General features: G+C 44.8%; 1 protein-coding gene across 11 annotated transcripts in view; it reads left to right on the forward strand.

Annotated features, from left to right (window-relative positions):
- ADGRB1 (adhesion G protein-coupled receptor B1) overlaps positions 1-21,706 on the forward strand; it is a 258,665-nt gene that overhangs the window by 96,359 nt on the left and 140,600 nt on the right. For 8 of the 11 annotated variants that reach the window (XM_080580828.1, XM_080580829.1, XM_080580833.1 and 5 more), the window contains exon 3: positions 14,720-14,878. The exons of the other annotated variants lie outside the window; for them this stretch is intronic. In XM_080580828.1, coding sequence (XP_080436954.1) covers positions 14,720-14,878 — 159 coding nt within the window. The remainder of the gene's footprint in view (positions 1-14,719; positions 14,879-21,706) is intronic. 11 annotated transcript variants of the gene reach the window in all.

The following is a 21,706-nucleotide window of genomic DNA, read 5'->3' on the forward strand; positions in this document are numbered from 1 at the left end:
CAGATAAGGTCAGGCATCCTCAGGAAGAAGTAAAAGAACATCCTGATCTTCCTGGTCCCATTGAACTGTCATTGACCATGAGTATTCAACAACAAAATTTCTGTGTGCTGGCCCTGGAGGCAGTTTGGAGAGTCTGAGGGATCCATTTCCCTGTGAGAACCTGTCTGTCCTCCCCAGGAGATGCTGGGAGCCTAATAGGTCCCAACAAGAACTTATTTGTGCCATTATTGGTAGACTAGAATCAAGCATAAGATGAATTTATCTCTTTGCCTTTCTGTGTATGTTGACAGATAACAATGCCCATCCCAAGAGAAGGGTTTTGTTATGATCCCTTTCTGGTAGAAGCTTGGGGAAGAGGGGTCTGAAGGGGTTTGGGCTGCATCAGTCTCAGTAAAACGTACACAGGACTGCTTCCAACTGGGATCTGTTTCTATAATAATGGTCAAAAAGAGAATTCCTTTCTTCTTCTTCCAGTTTTAGTACTCTCATACATCATCGTATTCCCCATCATGACCTGAAGCCCTCACTGGCTTAGGGAACAGAGATAGAAAGAAGATGACTTTTCTGAGATCATGCACCAAACATCCAGCAAGCCTGACCAGAAATCCTGAATTATTAGGCTACATACATGAATTATTAGGAACTTATATGTTCCTATGATGCTGCTGGTTCCTACCTTTTCAAAGGGCACGGCTCCCTGCAGCCCTCAGAGCTTCTGGTTTTGATCTTGTCTGCAAGGAACACCTGGACACCATGACCTGCAAGGAGACTGACAAGTGGATGGTTGGATGTGGCTGAGAGTGAGCAGGCAATGCCTATACAGAGCATATTCACCACCTTCTGCAGGCTTGTTCTTCCTCTCTTGCTTTCATCCACTTCTAGTTTGTTGTTCCTTCTCATTTTAACTTCCTATGCTTCCCTGCCATCTCTCATGGAAAACAGGATTTCTCTGACCAAGTGACATCCTCATTATCTGAGCAGGTCATCTGGTCTCCTAAAATCAATAGATTTCTGGGGTAAGAACCATCCCCCCTAAAGCAGGGTGGTGAAATAAATGGCCAACACCCTTAAAGTGCTTATTTCCCTTCATTGCATATGAAAGGAATTTGTGGCTCAGATGACACATCTGTATCACAAACCTCTAAAACTAAGGGAGTCACTGCCAGCTCTCCAATGTTTTGGGTGATCGTCCGTGATCTTGCAGTGAGCTCAGAATAGACAGATCAAGCTGTTTTGCTCTTTCTTCCCCTTAAATCTTGCTGTGCAGGGAGAAGTGTCTCTCTCGAGGATAGAAAACTGCATTTTTGTGTAATTGATTTGGAGTTTCTTAGAGTTCTGTTCACCCATCAATGCCCAAATGGCTCTGTCCTGCAGACTGCAGAGATGGCAGCATAAGTTATGCCTGTTATTAATAAGTTTCAGACTCAGTCATCCTAATAAAGTGAACTTGCAGTCTTTTCTACTTCTATTTTTTGGGTGTAGCCTCACCATTTTTTCTCTCTCTAATATACACGTGCTCCCACATTCTACATTGAGAAGAACTGTGAAGAGAGAGGCTGAGGGTGGAACAATGGCTGCTAACACTGAATTTAGCAACACATAGATAGACTTTTTTTGGAAGATGAAGCCTCTTTCTTTCTTCTTTTCCCATAATCCACCTTTAAAGGCATCACTTTTTACACTGAGTCCCCACCATGAAATACACACACTCATATGCTGTTCTCCCTCACCCCCCACACGAGCACACAAAGCACATTAGGACACTAATGTCTGCAAATTTGGACACTTTAGTTTCTGTCTCTAAAGGCAGAGCACTTGAATACTCCCAGTGGAAATTTCTTGCAGCTTTGGTGACAGTAGATAGATTACTGATTGCTTTGTGGCTGCTTCAACCCAGGCACAGCCTACAGAAAGTGCAAGGAGCACAGTGTTAGGAAGATGTGGAGATACATTGATACTTGCTCACCACCAGGATGCTCTGCCTGTGACACAGTGGGATTGAACTGCAAATTTTACATTATACGTGGATCTGAGCTAGTTCCAGGTGTGCAGAGCTGAGGTGTTTGGTGCTAACCATGGTATTTGGATAGTGGCTAAAAATATCTCACAGATATATTGTGGTCTGTAAATCCACGGGCTGTGCTGGATCTACACTTGATCTCACTAAACAGCTCGGCCAGTAGATGTTGCTCTTGGCTCATACTGATGTGCTCAAAAAAGATGTATCCAACCTGAGACACCTGGGACCATCTGAAACCACACAATGCAGATCTGTCCCTCACCTGCAATTCTACTTTTGGTCATCACAGATCATCTGGGATGACCACAAAGAAAAATAAAATACAACCCAACTCCTCAGACAGCAGCCCTTTGTAATTAGTAGTATAACTATTAGCTGTTGTTTGCCTTGTGCTAAACGGGAATTGTTGGACAAGAAGTCAATATTTCCAGGGGAGTTTTTGGATTGTATTTATAAGAAAGGAGTTGTGGACAGCCACAGAGAGAGGAATTATGAGAGTAAACCATGCTGAGAGGCTGGAGTCAAGCAGGTATTGGGCTGGGAGCTGCGGGGGCTGCAGCTCTCACTTGGAGTTGACTACCAGGGTCTTCCTGTGCCATCGGGATCAGGCTTATGAGGGCTTCAGATACAAGTGCTGGATAGAGGAGTGAAGATGAGGGATGTACATCATTCCTGGGGCCACATTCATGTGGCTAGCCATATTGGATTGAGACGTGTTTCCAGGTTCACAGAGTCTTGGAGAAAAATGAAACACCTGATATGTTGGCTCTCCATCCTAAATATTTCTTATGAATATTTAGGAATATTTAAATATTCCTGACTGCCCTGTGCACCAAAGGTGAGGAAAGGGGAAAAAAATGCAGATAAATCTTCCTCTGTCAGTCTCCATCCCCTATTCTTGTGTGAATTATTTTTTCCACTCAATTTTGGGATGTGCTGGAAGGAAAATAACATCCATGGTCTGTTCAGAATCCAGCCATTTGTGCAGGCAAGCAATCTTTTAGCTCAGAGATGTTTTCTCCATTTTCTCACAGAAAAAAAAAAAAAAAAAAAGCTAATGCACATGATGTTTAACATTTAAGTATGGCCAATAATTTGTAAAGTAGCCTGAATCTCTGTGTATCTGCTAATATACCCACTCCTCTCCCCTGCCCTCTCCATGCTGGTTCATCTCTCTCGCTCTGTAGTACCAATCACAGCAGCATTTAGATGCTGCCTAATGCAAGCTCTCAGGATCAAGGACTGTCTGGAACTGTTTTGTCTGCAGAGTGCTGATCCCAGGACATCTCTCACCTTACTCAAGGCCTCTTAACACGGCTGGAATGTAAATGGCAAATTTGAATAGCAGAAAGAAAAAAAAAAAAGCAAGATAAAAAAAAGTCATTTACAAATGCCTAGGTAAATGTTGAGCCTTCCTGGCAACTTCTCAGTACCTGTGTTGGTACAATTAGTACCCTGACTGACAATAACATTACCCTCTCTTGATAATGTGCCTTTCTTTTCTTGAGCAGGACATCTCCCAGGCCAAGGCAGTTTCATTTCTTTACAGGAAAGAATAGTTTTAGGCAGAACACACCTTCATCTCCATTAGCTGAAGCTTATGGGTATCAAGTTGAGACTCATCAGATTAGAAAATGTCTGAGAAGATGCTTCAGAGATTCATTAAGGGAAAAGCTTCAGCAGTTCTTCAGCAGTAACTGCTCCTTCAGCAGTTATAACAGAAGAAATCAGAGAGAGACCTCACCTGTAGCAAGGTGACATGGCTGCACAGGCCACCCTGCATCAAGCTATTGTGAAGAACAAGTCACAAAAACACAAGATGAGTTCACAAGTCAGCTGTCTGCAAGACCAGATGGGACATAGCAGATGTGTGAGTGGTCCCCTCTCGCCACTGATGGAAAAGGTGATGACTTTGAGGACACTCGTTTATGAATCAGGCTGGGAATTGCTTTAATCATTACAAAGCAGTGTCTCTACAGGACCCGCGAGTGAATTGCTGTGTCTGCAGTCTGTTTTACAGTGCCCCGACTTCAGATTGCCAGCAATGGTGTTAATGGCTCACGTATTTACCACGCCTTAGCATCAATGTCAAAAGATCCTAAGAGCTTGCATTAGGCATCACTTAAATGCTGCCATGATTGGTACAACAGAGCAAGAGAGAGATAAATGCACACGGAAAGGGAAGAGAAGAGTGGGTATATTAACAGGTACACACAGGTTCAGACTACTCTACAAATTTGAGCAGCCCATAGAACTCAATTAATGGTCAGAAGAGCACAGGCTAACAGCAAGCAGAATGCAAACACTGACCATTCAGCATCACATGAAGCACTGAGGCCCTGCAAAGACTGGGGAATGAAAGGCTTAATGGGTAACTTCAAGATTTGTGATGCCAAAGACCTGACCTCCTACCAGATGGCCTACTGTAATAGGTATCCCAGGAAGGAGAGAGATACTTTTTTTTTGTGGAAAATGACCAATAGTAAGATATGAAGTGGTTTGGAGATCCAGAGCAAAACTCAGTAGCCTAGCATAGACCTCAGGGACCTGCAGAGAAGAAAAAAAATGTATTTCTCTGCTGTTCATGTTTGTATACGGGGCAGATTTGGCGCTGTATGCTACGCAGTGCCTCTAAGAGTTGTACACATCCTTTAGCACTGCCAATATTTATCAATCATGCACAAACTCAGGGCAAACTCTTCCCAAAACTGTATTCAGCAGAAACTTCAGAGCTTTAGTTGAATCTGATCTTTTCGAAACATCACACACCATCAGAACTTTTTCTTTTTTTTTAAAAAAAAAGAAAAAAAAAACTTTGGGAATAGTATCCCCAGGAGGGAAATGCCTTCCCAACACTGTTCCAGCAGTGCCAGTGTTCGGAATGGAAAGTTTCTTCCCCTTCCCACCATGGTCCAGTCAAGGACCCTGAACCCCTGAGAAGAAGAAGAGTAAAGTGGGAGATGCCGCATCTCACTGCTTCTTCTGTTGTTCTTTTTTACTCCATTTGGGTGCAAAGGGGATGGCCAAGGAGGGAAAAAGAGATTCAGTCCTCATCTTCATGACCACTCCAGGTGCAGTAACAGCATCACTCACCCTGGACACCTCCGGTGCAAACATGGCTCAATGTTATTTTCTGTTGTCATTGTCTCCCATGGGACAGGATCTTACCACTCCTAGCCTGGTCCTAGGCATTGATCCATCAATCCATAATGCTTCTTCTGACCCCAGCGGGAGTGGCCAACCCAGTACAAGGGGTTTTGATGCTCATCGGTGCAATGTAATTTCTGGTCCCAAGCAATCCTGATCAGACAGCTACTCTCCCGAGGGCTGTGTTAACCATCTGTGGACTATCTGGGTATCTCGTTACAGCAAAGTATCTTCCTGAGCCATATGGACATGTAGTTTTTATTGACCCCCAACTTTGGCTTGCATGCAGTTTCTTCTCCACGCTGCATCCCGACCCTTTGTACACACATCTGGATATAACCCTGCAGATGCCTCCCCTACAGTTCTGCACTCACCTTGCCCAAGCAGTACATGACCCACCCATTCTTCTTCTTCCCTTGCTTGAAAAGAAGACTTAATAAGAAGAAACTACACACAGAGACAAGCCCAAAGCCTGCTTCCTCCTGCAAGGAAAAACATTAATGACATGTCAGGATGAGACTGTAAAGTCAGGCTCTGCCCAGCAAGGAAGGCAGGATTAGCATCTTCCCACTGCAGGATGAGTGTAACCGACAGCTCTGTGAAGGAGAGGACACTGAAGGGAGAAATACCTGCTGACAACCTGCTTGTTCACCAGCCTTCTTCAGAGGTGCACACACACCGAGTGCTTTCATGTGGTTTTCAACCGCCTCCATTCCCCTTCGAGGCAAAACCCTTATTACTGACATCTCTGTGTGAAGAGGGTTTGGCTGTGTGTATACAAACGTCATTAAATATTTGGTTTAATAGCTGCCAAGGCGGCTGCCTGAGCGTTGAGCTGGAGTTTGTGTTGTTGGCTCTGTCTTGGGAGCAGTCAGAGGAGCCAGGCACACTGTGGGCCACCATCAGTGTCTGCAGAGCGGTGTCTCCTTGGCAAAACCCCTCCAAGAAGGGGACACTCAACTCACTTTCAATATTCAAAAGCCACCTGGATGTGGTCCTGGGCACCCTGCTGTAGGTGGCGCTGCTTGAGCAGGGGGTTGGACGAGATGACCTCCAGAGCTCCCTTCCAGCCTCATCCAGTCGGTGATCCTGTGACTCCTATGCTCTCCTGGGTGATTTACTCCATGTTCTCCTTTAAGATGCTTAACCTTAAGAAAATTTAACATCTGTCTGAGCTGTACACCAGGCTCCCTGTAACACTTTGGGCAAGTCTTTTAGCTTTTTGTCTCCCCCGGGGTCATGCTTGCAGAGGCAATAATAGCACAGCCCTGTTCTGCAGTGCTCTTTTGAAGAGAAATATGCCGGAGCTTGTGGAGGATTGAGATACTGCGGTCCTGGGGACCATAGAAATCCTTCAGCTGGAAATACTGCTCAGGAAGCAAGCTAAAATTGCAATGGGCTTGCAAAGCTCTGGGTGTTATAACATGTCACTGCATTTATGGGTTTATTTGGGGCTCTGAGAGTGCTTTATGCAGAAGGGTGAAAACAAATTTGGGGAAACTGAGGCACTTCAGGCCAGAGCAGGCAGCACATGGAAGAAAATTTCACACATGTTCTTCTTTGATTGCCTTTTTGAACAAGCTTTAATGAAAACAGATAATGACATGCATATCAGGAAAAGTTTCAATCAACCTGAGATACACGGTTTTATTTTAATATGTTCGTGTATTTAGCACCGTACAGAGACACGCATGTGCGTATGCTAATATGTCCCCTCTGTGCTTTGCACCGAGGTCTGCAATAACGCGGAGAAGCAAACAGCGTGTGAACTCAGCTCTGATGTGATTTATGCAGTATCAGAGAGGTTCAGGGCGGGGAAGCATTTCATTCCTCCCCAGTGATACATGCTGGATTTTTCCTTACAAGTCTGTTCTCTGATATTTTCCCTGTTCTGCTTTGAAATAAGTGAAGTGATGAAGCCCCTATGGCTTCCTCAGGGGAAGAGTTTTCCACAGTCTTATTTGATCTCTTGCGCCAGACTAAACATTCCCTTTCTCATTTCCCTGCCCACCTCCCCCATTATTTCCACATAAATAATCCCTCTTTATCTCTGGTGTTTCATTTGCAGGGATTCATGTAATAAGCACAGCTTTATGCTGGGTTTCCTTGAAAGCTAAGCACTGTGGCCTCATTTCCAACCTCCTTAAGTGATTTGCAGAGCAGGGGAGACTGGAGCTGGTCCTAAATGTTTCTCTGAACCAGGCCTCGATACCTTTGTTTGCTGGGACAGAGGGCACTTGTGAACCTTACAGAAATAGATGACAGCTTTGGACACTCAGCAGCTTTGAAAATCGCACCACTTTTGGGGTACTCAAAAATGAGTGATCTTAGCAACGTTTTCAATGGTGGTGGGACATACTGACCTGACCTTGAACTGTCTGTGCTTTGAGGAGATCTTCATCAAAGTAATAAAGTTAAGGTAGGAAGTGGACAAGCAGCTGGGAAAATACCAGAAACCATCTTGGTCAGATCAGGGGTTTCTCAGCCCAATATTCTCTCATTAGTGGTGGCATCCAAGAGAAAAGAGTGGAACAGGACAAGCATACAGCATCAATCCAGCCTTCAGCAAGGTGCAGCCCAGACACCTTCTGAGCAGGAGCTGCCATCTTTGCATCTCATAGCTATTGGTGGGTTTCTCTTTTATGCATTTCCCCATCTGCTTTTTGTACTTGTAAAAATATTGGTGCCTTTTACATGCTGTGACAAGGCATTGCAGAGCTTGACAATACTCTGCTTGGAGAATTATGTCCTCCATTGGTTTTGCACCTGCCTTCTGCTAATTTCATTTGACGCCCATCAGGTCCTGTATTGGAAAAGAGAGCAAACAACTGTTCCCTAGTCATCTTGTCTCGGTCGCTCACAAATATTGCATAATCGTCATTCTCCTGCCCCCATCCATCTCCATATTGTGGGGGAAAGTCCTGATGTATGGTTATAGTGAAGCTATTAAATGCCTTTGGTCATCTCTCTTGACCTTTATGGTGTTCACGGTTAGACCTTGTCATGATCCACTAGTTGGACCTACATAACAAAACCAGCATGATTGTTTGCTCCAGGTAAAAGTTGGGCCCTTCCCCTCAGGATGCAATAAAAAGTTGTTGTTGATATAGAGTTTGTTAGAGGTAAACACACACAGCATGGAAAAGATGATCCTAGCTGTGCAGATCAATGTCCCTGTCTCAGATCTTCCCTATCCTACTCGCTGGCTAATCCATCTTGAGGTTTGTGGTGCTTCTTACATGAATCTGCCTTGATCTCTCCTTATCCTTGTCCTGAGCACCCCAGAGAAAGTTTCATGTGATTCCCAAACGCTTGTCCCCACATTCTCTTTTCCCTATAGGACAATAAGTCCTATAGACCTTTAGAAAATGAACAGTGTCTTTCGTGATGACTCACCTTAGTAGGTTTCACACCAGGGACTGATCCTGGACCCTTGGAGGCTAACACCTTGTTCACAGCCCGTTCAGTGCTGCCCATTTTCAACCAGTATGTTACCAGGGTGCTTCTGCCTGTCATGGCTCACTGTTCATCACTGGGCCTTTATGTTTAATTAAATTAACACTTAGACAGATAACCTAGCAGAGCTCATGATACACAGTGTGGATGGTGGGCAGAATAAGGTACAGCCTTATTATTTCTTTTTTTTTTTTTCTCACTAGATCATCAATTGGGGAGGTGGTTGTGGCTTTTTGTTGTTGTTGTTTGTTTGTTTGTTTTGTTTTGTGTTTTTTTTTGTTTGTTTTTTTTTTCCTCAGAGCCTTGGGATTTGAAAAAAAAAAATAGAAGGCTGTACAGGAGAGCTGGAATGAATGATTTTGATTTCTATGGAATTTAGGTGGTTTGTTTATGATATTAGTGTGCACAATCTGCAAAAGGGCAAAGTGTTATTTGGGGTTTATTTTTGAAAGGGAAGAGAATGAACGACTGGAGCAACTCACTTGTGCTGCCACAGGCTCTTCACGCTCTTATCACATGGAGCATCAGAAGGGGACATCTTTCTGAAAGAGGTTTTTTCCTGGCTCGCACAGAAGTTACAAACTGAAAGCATGGCTCTCCAGGGAAAGCTCACTGCTTTGTGTAATAGCAGGCTGTCTTCAAAACAGTCCCTTCTGAACTTTTTTTTTCCTCAACATAGTAAGAAAAAGCAGCTATAAACCCCTATGGAGCATCTCTTTCTCTCTTTCCATTGTATAACAAGTTTAGATAAGACACCAAACTTTCAGATGCTATAAAACAATCTTGCTCTTAATCTCCTTTTAGCATACTTCCCCCGTTTGGATAAGAAATAGCATTTCTTCACTCATTTGCAAACTGCTGATGATTCCCAAGCCTTCAGATACTGTGATATGAAGTTCACTATAAATATTTCCAGATATAAGTCACAGAACTGTGATGGCTTTATGTAGTCTTAGCATGTTTTTTCAAGTACAAGATGTCCTGGCCTGCAGAGTCTGAGAGAGAGCTGCCAACCAGAAGTGTCTGCAGCTGGGGTCAGTGGGAGGCTAAATCCAAAACAAAATTGGAGATGGATGTAATGTGCCTGCAAAGACCATTTTGCTGTGCTCTATTGATTGTTTTGTGTTGATTCCTTAGGGTTTTGTTGTTGGTGGTTTTGTTTTTTTCTGTTGTCACTGGTGTCTAATTTAAGGAATTGCTGTTAAATTTAAAGGCATGATTGACTGACTGGCATCTGAGACACATCACAGCTGTCAGCTGCAAAGATAAACTCCGGATTGGGATGCAAATCTTCCCAAAGATCAAGGGTGTTTGGACGAGACTTCTAAGTGGAGCTCTCTCAGTTAATTTGTAGTAAGACCTATTCTTCTGGCATCTCCACTTCAGATTCAGAACAAGAAATACCAAATATGAGCTTGAAAGTTGAGTCTGACCATCCTGAAAGTTTCTCCATTTAACTGTGGAGAATTAGAATGCATTTGGTCAGCCTAGCGTGAAAAGTAATTTGTTTTAGTACGTGATCATGATAAGAACCGACTGAGGAGGATCAAAAAGCTCTTTAGAAACTGGATTAAAGGCCGCCCCGAATGACAGTCTCCACAGCACTCAGAACAGTCCCAAGAGCAGCAGCTTCACATGCAGCACGAGACTCATGTGAGGGGCTAGGAGAAATGAAAAATAAAAGCCATACCTTGCTATAGGATTGAGGTGATAGCTCCTGGTTGTGGTGGGAGCCTCTGGAGCTGGAGGTTTGAGCCACACTTTACTCCAGTTAAAGAGAATAAAAGAGCAGGAAGGCCTATAGGCCTGCAAGGTTACAGCTGAGCAAAACTTTGTTAAGTAGGAATGGGGTGGGTATATGACCTTCAGAGGATCCAGTGCCTTTGAAAAGCAAAATCCTTCATAAAGCAGTTGCAGCAGACTCATTATTTCTGGATTAAGGACAGATGGCAACTCAACCCGCATCGATCAGCGGGGTGCAGCAGTTTGTTGAGAGCTGATGAAACAAGACTCCAGGGGAAAAGGACCTATCTGCAAAAGGTCCCATTAGCTTCAGTGGGATTCTGCATTGTATTTCACCTCTTACTTGCTTTTTGGCATCAGTGAGGTCTCCTTCAAGCCCACATTTGAAATTTAAGAAGGGTGAGAGCAGGGAAGTTGTGTGGAAGCCAGGTGGGGATGAGTCTGTCCTAGAAGATGGGGAGTCCATGCAGGTCCATGCCCCTCTCTGCAGCTCAAGTCACTCCTGATGAATTGAGCTATAGGATATGTATGAAGCCACTGCTGCGACAAAATCTGGCCTGTTTCTCTTCTGTGGCACCTGCAGTGGACCAAGAGCATTTCTGTTTTGCCACAGCTCAGCTGTTCCACAGCAATGGTAACTCATTGACTTGCCATTATGCAGCCACACCATTACACCAGCCAGATGCAGTGGGCAGAAGAGCTGAATGCTTTTCTCTTGACACAGCATTTTTTTCCCCCTCAGAGGTGGGATGGGTATAACTTCATATAATAGGCCCTTAACTGCTTCTTTACAACACCACTAAAAAAGACAAATCACTTGAAACAGCAAATGACTAGACCCAGGAAAAGAAAGGAGATTTCAAAAGGTTTATCTGACAGCCAATAAACAGGATAAATAACATGCAGTATTTCATTTGTCAGGACCATGGGACAACCTGCTGATAAAAAAGGACTACACCATAAAGTGGGGAATACCTTTGTCTTGGCTGTAAATGACTGTGCTGATTTAATAAGTACACTGGTAGTTCTACTCTAGCTTCTCTTTAGTACTCACAAATGGGATGGAAACTGAGGAAGAAGGAGAGGAAGGAAGTTATCTGTCCTCAGCCTCATAAAGAGATTTCATTCTGGTTAAGGGTTTGAAATCATGATGGCTTCTATCTCATATTGACTGGTTCACCAATAGTAGTTGATAAGCAGAGTATGAACAAGTCAAAGATAGGACCCTAAACTCTCCCGCACTCTTTCCTCCAGTGAGACTGGGCAGTATCTATTTCTATATATATTTTAGGGTATTAATGTCTTCATAATAGATTACCTCCTGAAAGGTAACCTGTTTGAATATCATTGTTGAGCTAAGGACCCCATGACAGAGATGCAGTTTGTATAACTAGTCTGTGTTGTGCCTACAAACACAATAGAAATTAACCTTCTAACACACTGAAGCACATGTATTTTAACTTAAAAAGTATCCCAAAAAATATAGAAAATAAAGGATTTTGTGAAGCAGGGAATCTGCAAGGGAGGGAGAGTAAAGAAAGACATTCTTAACAGGGCAAGCAAGGAGTTTATTAGCTCTTAAATGTGTCCGGTTACAGATGTCCTATCGATTAGCTCAACCAAGGCATCAGGATATTTGCCATTACGCCAATGGCTTCTCTTGCAACAGAAACATAATCTATCTTCTGTCAGGAAACAGGAGACACAAGTCTCTTTCCCTGCACTGCTTAGAAACAGAACTAGCAGAGAAAGTAACTTTCAAGTGAAAGACCATCTCCTTCAAGGACGAATATTTATTGTGTGCGAATAACATCCCATCCTCCCCACTGCTTCCAAGATCTCTGAAACACTTGCTGGAATGGTCACCAGCCTGTGTTTCCATCCTGAACTATTTTCCCATATTATTCTCATTATTAAGTATCTATACCACTGCATTTAGCACCCTGTTTGTTCTCTCTCTGTCTTGGTAGCAAAAGTTTGGGCCCCATTCAGTTGGTGTTAGTACAGGATCTCTGTTTTGAGAGGAGGAACAAAACTGCAAGAGGCAGGAGGAAACCTTCCAAGTCCACCCAAGATAATGGAAAGATGTTCCTTAGCACTACAAAACAAAACAAACAAACAAAAAGACCATAAAATGTAACAATTCATAGTAAAAATTAAAGTATGGTCTGATGAAGACAATGCACCCTTCTCTGCAGTACAAGAACAATAGAACAATATTTTGGGGAGTTCATTGAGACTGATGAGAAAGCCTGCTCCAGTCCCAGCTGGAAGTCCTGGTTTGCCTCTGAGTGTTAACACAGTAGGAGCCCTTGTGACACCATGATCGGAGAAGTGGGAGAATTATCTTACAGAGCAAAAATCAGGAGCATGAAATGTGCAGGATTCAATGATAATGGTTTGTGAGGAGTACATCACTCCATGGACAGGCTTAGGAATGGTATAAAAGAGTCTAGGAGGACATCGTTTTGCAGTGCAATGAGGAAAGTGCTGACAGTGCTGGGAGTGATGATTTATCTCATTCTTCATGAAATGAATCAATACTTGGCCCTACTGTATCTTTATTCAGTGGCAGTGGATGAGTCTCTGCCTGTCCCTGTGCAAGGGGGTGGTGGTAATTCCCCACATTCTCCCCTGTTACCTAGATGGACTGTTGAGAACCCACTTTGTTTCAAGACAGAGCTGTTCTCCTGCCCAGTATGTGTAGGAAGCAGTGGAACACACAGCTCAAAGGGTAGCTGCAATTTCCATTGCCTCATAAATAGCAAGACAGGAAGGCTGGGCCAGCTGAAGTGAAGTATTTGCAACTCCGGAGGCATTGACTCCTGGTGAAAAATTAAAATAAAATAAAATAAATAAAATAAAATAAAATAAAATAAAATAAATAAAATAAAATAAAATAAAATAAAATAAATAAAATAAAATAGTTATTTTATTTTTATTTTTTAAAAAGCAGCATTTTTATTTCTCACAGTGTTTTCTCTGTTCAAAAAAAGTGCCTCTATAGTTCTTTATCTTTACTTGTACCTGAGCACGGCATACCTGAAGCCATGCTGAAGCATGAACTGGAAGCATCTCCAAGGGTAGCTTTGGGTAATGAGAGAATGCTCAGCAGGAAAAGCAGCCATCTGAGAGCATCCACCTCTTGGATGAAGGGCCACCTCTGCTTCTCCCCATGGGGCAGGCAAACGATGGAGCGGAAACGGTCACCAGCTGTTAGAGCAGGGGCCATTTACAGAGCATATTCTGGCTTGCTGGATATGGGTGATGAGGAGTGAACGGATCACTGAGGGATATGACAGCTTATCTGTCACTTGAAGTGCTAGATTGATCCCCTGCTGTCTTTTTACAGCACAAAACTAAGCCTTGATGGGCTCCCTGCAGGTGCCCTGCTGCAAGGCTTCAGCCCGTGTGAGGCAGACCAGTTTTAGTCCTCACGGTCTGTTCTGCTGCTGATGGTTTTGGACACCCCATCAGGGCCAGAGGTCCTCTGTAACAACCTGGCATGGCACAGGGTGCAGACAACTGCAGAGGCTTGGCATTTCCGTTTTGCAGGTGGCAGGGCCATCCCTTCATGAGGGGCTCCATCAGCCTGCAGGGCTGCAGCTGGTAGTACAAGAGGAAATCTGTATGTTGCTGACGTTGGTGTTGAGAAGGGGACACAAAAATCACCTTCACCTTCTTGGGAAGCTCCCAGATTACTTCCCATGGGTGCTGCAAGGAAACTGGAGGGGAATATCATTCCCCAAATGAAAGCGGCCCCAAGGAGCCGTACCTCTCTGTCTGCCAAGAGTGGTTGGTGATATCTGCAGTTTGGGGCAAAGGATGATCCTTTTGGTGTCAAGGGGGAGTGGGAAGTAAGACCACTAGACCTTCCCAGCTCCGTTGTGCTCTCTCCACACAGGAACACGTGTTTGTGTGGTGGGAGAGGGAGGAGAGACAACCTCATCTATGATGGATGTGTACCTTGGAGTGGTTTTCACAATTGGATTCTGGGGTCAGGATCCAACAGGCAACAAAACAGGGAGAGGGTCTTTCCAGAGGAAGGGACCCCTTTGCAACAGCAAGCACAGCAAGAGCTGGACTAGTTAGTAATGGGGCAGGGTTTCAGGAAGGTGAAGTACCTGTGTAGAGATGAGGAATGGTTGAAGAGAAGTCAATGAAAAGGCAACGCTTCTCCCTTCCTCTCCCACCTCTTGACTCTCTGCACCCTCCTGTGTCGTCTTCCTACCACATTCAAAGACATCCTGCTCTGGGGCCTTGGCAGTGGCTGTGTTGTAGGGTCTATAGGTCTGTTTTTGTCTCCCCTCTCGGAACACAGAAGCTGACAGGGCTTTTCTGGATTTCGCCCAGGTGGTTGGAACTCGTGGTCGGCTTGGGGCGACTGCACCAAGGACTGCGGGGGAGGCCTGCAGACCCGCATGCGCTCCTGCAAGCCCCTTCCCAACGAAGGCCTTGCCTGCGAGGGAGTCCTGGAGGAAGGACGGCTGTGCAATAGGAAGGCGTGCAATAGTAAGTGGAGGCATGTTCCCCTGCACATGCGCGAGCGGCTCGCCCTTCTCAGGAGGATTCCCCCAACCCCGTGGCCGTAATTAATGAAAGAAGCACAGCAAAACTGCTGAAGGGCCGTGGTGGAGCAGCAGGCCCAAGGGAGCATGAGACTTCAGCTGTGCATGGCCTTGCCCTTCCCTGCTTGTCTTGTGGCCACGCGTGCACGTGCACATGCACACATGCTGACACACGTCTTGCAACACATGTGTCTGCAGATCCAGACCCCTGCCCCACAGAATAGGGGTCCATAATAGGTATCCATAAGCAGGCCTACATCAGGTGTTCATGGGCTTGTACAAAATACACACCCTAAAGGCATTTCTTTGGCAGTTGGCCTCTGGATCTTCTCTTCCAAACAACTAAAGCATGCAGCGAAGAGAGGTGCTAATCTTGCTTCTTTCATCTCTCTTTGGCTTACTTCGCTTTCCCAGTCAAGTGCAATGTTGTTTTCCTTCACAAAATGAAAGCCTACAGCACTAAGACATGGAGAAAGGTCTGGCCACTAGACAGGTTTGGACAAAACAAAGGCCCTGAGCAAGACAAAGACTCTGCAAGACAGAGGCTCTGCAGCCTCTTTCCAGGTCCTCTTCTCCAGAAGGCAAGGGACAGATTGCCAGTGCCAGTCAGCAGGACAATATTGATGGGTCCAGCTGGTGACCTGTGGCACTTTCATTCCCTTGCTTCTTTTGCATTAGCTGAAGGGAGAGAGGATAGAGGGGAAAAACAAAAGCAGAAGGATCTCAGCCCAGCAAGTGCTGGCAAATGTCTGATTATAATTATTTTCTGCTTTGTATTTCACATTTATAGTAGAGAATGTTTGGATAACTCCTTCAGCTAGGCAAATAACTGGGGAAAGTTCAGTTGCCTTCAAAGGCAGGGAAGCATCTCTTGAAAAAGGGGAAGTTCAAATAGAGGGACATAAATATATTCCTCTAATAAGGGCTAAAATGATTTCATGCATTTTTTACCACTTCTATAAATTTAAATCTTGTTGCAATTAGGCTTTTTTTTTTTTTTAATGAAACCTTCTAGTATATTGAACTTCATCTCCTTGACTCACTGTTGTTAATTTCCTTCGGAGATTCGCCCACACTAGGGGAATTTAACTGATATCCCCCACGTTTGTTGGTGACTTTGGAGCTGTAATGAAGCTGGGGCTTGGGGTGGTGAGCGTGAGAGTGCATCCATCCATGGTCTGGGACCTGGAAGTTAGACCTGAGGGGAGTGACAAACTCTAGGACCTGAGTGCATCTGAATGGAGCTGGAGGAAGGGCCACACAGGTTTTGGTGGACATGGCTCTGAATTCCTGAACATCTGGAGTTATAGATAGCATTGTAGGGGGGTTGTGTAGCTCTGTCCATTCCTGGGATGTGACAACACATAGGACAAGAGGCAAAAAATACTCCTTAGAGTCCCCTTCCCATGCTGGATAAATGAGAGAGGGACCCAGCTTTTGCAAATTCTCTTTGCAGCCCATCCATCCCCAGCCCTGATCATCTTCACAGCCATCCACGGGACTTGTTTGATTCCTTCACATCCCTCTTGAACTGGAGCACCCCAGACTGGACACACTTTTCCAGGTCCAGCCCCACCAACACTGAACAAGTAACATCATGCTTTCCCTTGATCTGCCCCAGCCTTCGCTCTTCTTCGTGCTGGATCTCCTGAAGTTGCTGCAGCAAGGAGGGATGAAGGGGGATGGTTGACAGCCAGGGAGCCTGGAAGCCTGGGCTGGGCTTCCAGCTCCACTCATTGCAGGGAGCAGAGCAGTGAAGGATGAATCACTATTCACTCACTATTTATTTACTCACTTTTCTAGAGTGCAACTCTAAGCAAAGCTGATACTAAGCACGGAAAAGGCTGATTGTGCCCCAGGGGGTTGTGAATCAATAAATTATTCCACTTGCCTCCCAGTCCTCTTCCCATTACCCACCCAGTCAACTCCTGCTCCAGTTAAAGTGTGGTTTGTTCAACAGAGCTTGTTTGGGAAGAAAGGATCTTGAGCTAAGTGGAAAGCCATAGTTTGGAAAGACATCCACAGAAGGAGGCAGCACAGATTGATTTATCCCTTCAAAACAAATAATTTAATTCTGGTTAATTTTCCCAAGTGTCTCTTTGTAGACAAACTGCTGAGCCCCATTGCGATGCTTTCACGCTGGAAAGCTGGAAAGCATTTGAAGGAAAATGTGAACAATTACTCTTCCAAATGACTTGCCCATGCACATCTTGATCTCTACATCTTACGTCAGGATAAACCTGCATCTCTCCACATCTACCCCAGCTCTGAACTTGCTCCTCAGAGAATCTGTCCCTTGTTACCTTTGGAGCTATGCTTAAGAGAGGTACAACTTAAACTCTTTAAAATCCCAAAATACAAGGCGACCCAGGAATGGCTTTTGCATTTTTATACTTACCCTTTTCTTCTCTTTGCTGTGATCTGTACCAAAACCCAGGATTTAGAGGTAGATTAGAAATCCTTCTGTTTTAAATGTGTCATTGTTATTCTCTTACTGACTTTTGCTCACAGATTTCTTAGGGATGAGTAGGATGTTCATTCTTCCACTTGAACTGTTATTTTCCTAAGTGTTCATTATATGTTGCAGCTAACTACATTTTAATTCCTTTTCTGAAACATTATTTTTTTAAAAAGAACTGGACAGAAGTATATCTTTGTAGTGAATTGTGGAGCATTTCAATACTTTGTAATAACACCTGGCTAGCTCTCCAGATAAAGTGGAGTGGCTGACACCTGAATTTTCTAGTAGAAAATAAACAAACACAAAATGTTTGTTTCCTTGAACAAACAGCCATCAGTAATCCTGATAAAGCAGCAAAGCAAAACAGAGATGAGTGCTTTGATATTTTTTGCCTTGTGGTGGGGACCATAAAAAATTGCTGAAGGAAAGTAATCCCACCATTAAAAAGTGAAATCAGCTGCTGACCGAGCAAGTTATATTGGAATAAGACAGAAATTACCACTGCCTTCAACACAAGCGCAGACCCATCTCTTTTTAGCTTCTCCTTCCTTGTTCCTGCCAAAGTGGCTTGTAAGCTGGTGGCTGATTAGCACAAGTGTTTTAGCTTGTTGTTTGGATTTCCAGCAGCCAGAAGAGGTCTTTGATATGACATTGGGAGCAAGTTCGCAATGGGAAAAACCTTGCATGATCCCACTGAACTCCCTGGAGCTTTTAGATGAATGCTTGCAGAGGATCTACAAAGGTTTCATTGGTTTCTTTTCTTTTGCCTGGCCGTGGCAAATGTGCTAGAGAGATCCAACCCTTCTCATCATCATGTTGCCAGCCTTCCTCTTCCAGAGCTACCTTCAAGCAGGCCCCAGTATGCAGTGATGGGAATGGTGGTTCTGCACATGCTGGCTGGAGACTGCAGTGCTGTTACAAATCACTGCACGGGCACAGCTGAATGGCTCCACAGGTGACACTTCTGTGTGGGCTTAATCTTTTCCCACTTGCGTGGGCCACTGTCTCTTGCCTGATGATCCTCATCTGGCTAAATTCCCCCAGGGAAACACACTCAAGCCCAATGGCATGGGAGTCAGGTAAATTATTTCCATGAAAAATAAATATTTCGGTAAAATCCTGAAAGAAATCTGTAATGAACGCTCAACCCACAGTGGAAAGGAAACTTTGGTAACAGCAGCTTAACTCAGGCAGAGTCATTTTTCATGGCAGACCTTCATCTCAAGAGGCATAATCTGAAGGAGAAAATTCAGTGTTTGTTGTAGCTCTGATTTTTCCTTGCTAGAAGCAGAGGACCTGGTGATATCCTCCTCCCTGGTAGAGACAGGAGAGATTTCCTCCATCTGTTGGACTTGGCCAGGAGCTGCTGTTTTATTGAGGGGGGAAATAAGCCAACCAAACGGCAAATGCTTGCAAATGAGCTTCTGAGTCCCAGCTCTTTTGGATGAAAGGGGCAACCCACTATGCTTTCGTGCTAAAATCTGTCATTGCTGGTGACCTGGAATGCAGAGAGTCCTGGAGAAGAAACTGACTGGACAACACGGCAGGAAAACATCCAGGCCAGAGGAGGGATGTCATGGGCCTGCCCCTGGCACTGGAGTTTAGCAGTGCTGAAGAAATACAAGAACCATCAGAGATGAAGGGAGCCTGCATTTATTCCTGGGGAACAAAAATCTCAGAGGAGCCTGCTGAAACCCTGCCGTCCCATCTGGCAGAGGTAATGCGAAGCTGTCTCTGACATTTTCATAAATGATGCAGATTGGGCACTTATGTCTCCCCTAGCCTGGGAGAGGAGTGCTTGCATCCTGCCCTCAGTCACAGCAGTGTGGAACCAGTCCAGTCCCATCAGCTCGTGCTGATTTCCAGCATCTAGCATGATAAGGATCTGTCTCTTCAGCTGTACAACTGTTAGTCGTGTGAAGAAACACGTGTTCACCATTTATGTGGACGAATGTCTGTTTGTTCCATGACGCCCCTGGATTTCATTTAAAATAGCATTTTTGCTGCAGCCACAGAGCTGAAATATCCTGAGAGCATCTCTGCTCCCCACAGGCCAGGCTACAATTCATGTCAAGCTGGAAGAGCACCTTGTCTTATACGTGCAAGCTGCTGCTTGCAGCGACTTCGTTGTGTTCCCCCTTTTAATGGCGCTTCAGACATCTCATACCTGGGAGTCAAGCATCTCATTCACTGACTTTTTTGTATGTCTCAGATGTTCAGACTGGGCCATTTGGGCCATTCTGTTAGCTGACACAGTTGTCGTATATTCAGTGGCCTCCAAAATGACTCTTCTACACCCACTGAGGAGCTGGTTCTGGTTGTTAGGGGTATTAATGCTTCTGCCCTTCTCAGTTTTGCTCCATGCTAGATGTCCCAGAAGCTCTGTAGCCAACACTTTCTACTTTGGCTTCCCCTTTGGTTTCACTGCACTGAGATACATTTACCCCATTTCAATGTGGGTTTTTTTAATCATTCTTTTCTACCCTTTGCTTGGATCCATCCTTTCCTTCCCACCATCTCAGCTTACCTCAACAGTATTCAAGATCCCATCATTTTCTTTCTATTTGGGGGACAAATAGAGGTAAGACTGTGGGGCTCTGCTAAGACACTCTTGGATGTTCAAGACTTGGCTCACAATGACACAAAGTCTCTGCGTTACGTGTTTTTTTGTTTGTTTGTTTGTTTTTCCCTCAGCTGTGCTGCAAGATGCTGTCTGACACGTTACATATTCTCATCAGCAGTGTTGGTCACTAGCTTCGTCTTCCCACTACTGGCAGCATTGTAGGAGCATCCTCCCAAGCCACATCATCTTAGCTATGTTCTTCCAAAGTCTCATCTGCTTGCCTCCTGCTTGCAATTGCAACTTCTCTTGGCTGCCCCAAGGGCATTATTTCTCTGTCTCTCCTGTAGACTTCTCCAAGGTGCTGGGTATCTCCACAGTGTGCCATTCCTGTGTTATTTGTACAGCTGGGATGTAAATCACATCTAGGTTTTCCATTCATCTTCGCATTGCTCCTCTCCACTGACGCAGCTGCAGGAAGCAAATTTTTGAGATCTGAACAGTTCCCTACTGCCTTTATTCTGTGGCACCATAAAGTTCAGGTGCATAAACCCCACAGCAAAACATCACTTGCCCCAATTTTACCTTGTGCATAAAAGACCTGGCGTCTCCCTGCCTCCTTCAGAATCAAAGCTGAGTTTTGCATTTATTGGAGGTAACTATCCAAGTCAAATCTAAGCCGTGCTCTGTGCTAAATGGGGCTTGACCTGCTTCTTTCCAACACCATTTCCAAATGGCAGGCATCCTGCCTGCTGCAGCAGAGCCACCCCAGCTTGGCCTGGAGGCAGTCTTTGCTGGAGGAAGCTTGGGGCGAGCTGTCAGGGTGATGTGTTCAGCCACTGGACCTGATCGCCTTTAATTAGGAAGAGCAATAACAGCGCAGGCTTGTCATTTCTGAAGGAAGTCATGCCGTTCTCTGAGTCCAGGATCAGTAGTAAGGAAACATCAATAACACAGAGCCCTAAGAGCTGGTGGGAGAAGGGCCAGGGTTGCTTTTAATTTTATTTTGCTCTTTTATCTTTTCTTCCTTTCTCCCTGTCTCCCTATCCATCTATCCATGCATACTCACTGGCCACTTCTGAGACATGCAGTCCCATGTTTCCCTGTCACCTTCCTTTCTGTAGGCAGCTGACAAATCCATCCAAACCCCACATCTGCCCTTTGCTGCCCACCCCCTTTCTCTTCCCAGCCTAAATGAGTCTCTGGGAAGTCTCTGAGATTTACAGCAGGTAGAGATTTTGTGGGTCCTTCTAGTTTTAGATGCTTTCATGCAGAGGACTTAAATCAGAGCAGACTAAGGTGTGGGGGTATAGTCAGAAATGGGTGGAAGGGTGGTGGGAATGGATCAGTGTCTGGGATGTGTCCTGTATCTCAGAGAGCATGGAAATAATTTAACCTGTCCCCTGAACAAATTCAGGACGCTGGGTATAGTTAGAGGTTGGCATTTTTGTGAACAGAATCTCACATATGGAGGTCTTATGACTTTGTAGTGATTAAAAGATTGAGATTTGGGCCCTTCCTATTCTAGAAAAGAGCCAAAAAAGAAAAAAAAAATTTAAAAAAATTAAAAAAAAAAAGATTCCTTGCAAATATCAGGGTGTTTGCAGTCCTGATGTCCAGCTATTGCTACCCTGCTGCTGACGACAGCCGGCAAGGGACTGCCCCATCCTGTCCCCTCCAGCCAGCAGCCTGCAACCAGTGAGTGCTGGGTGCTGGAAGGGTTTGGAGGTGGTGGTGTGATCAGTCCCTTG

Source organism: Anser brachyrhynchus (genome assembly GCF_964034855.1).
Source record: "Anser brachyrhynchus genome assembly, chromosome: 2".
Lineage (NCBI taxonomy): Eukaryota > Metazoa > Chordata > Aves > Anseriformes > Anatidae > Anser > Anser brachyrhynchus.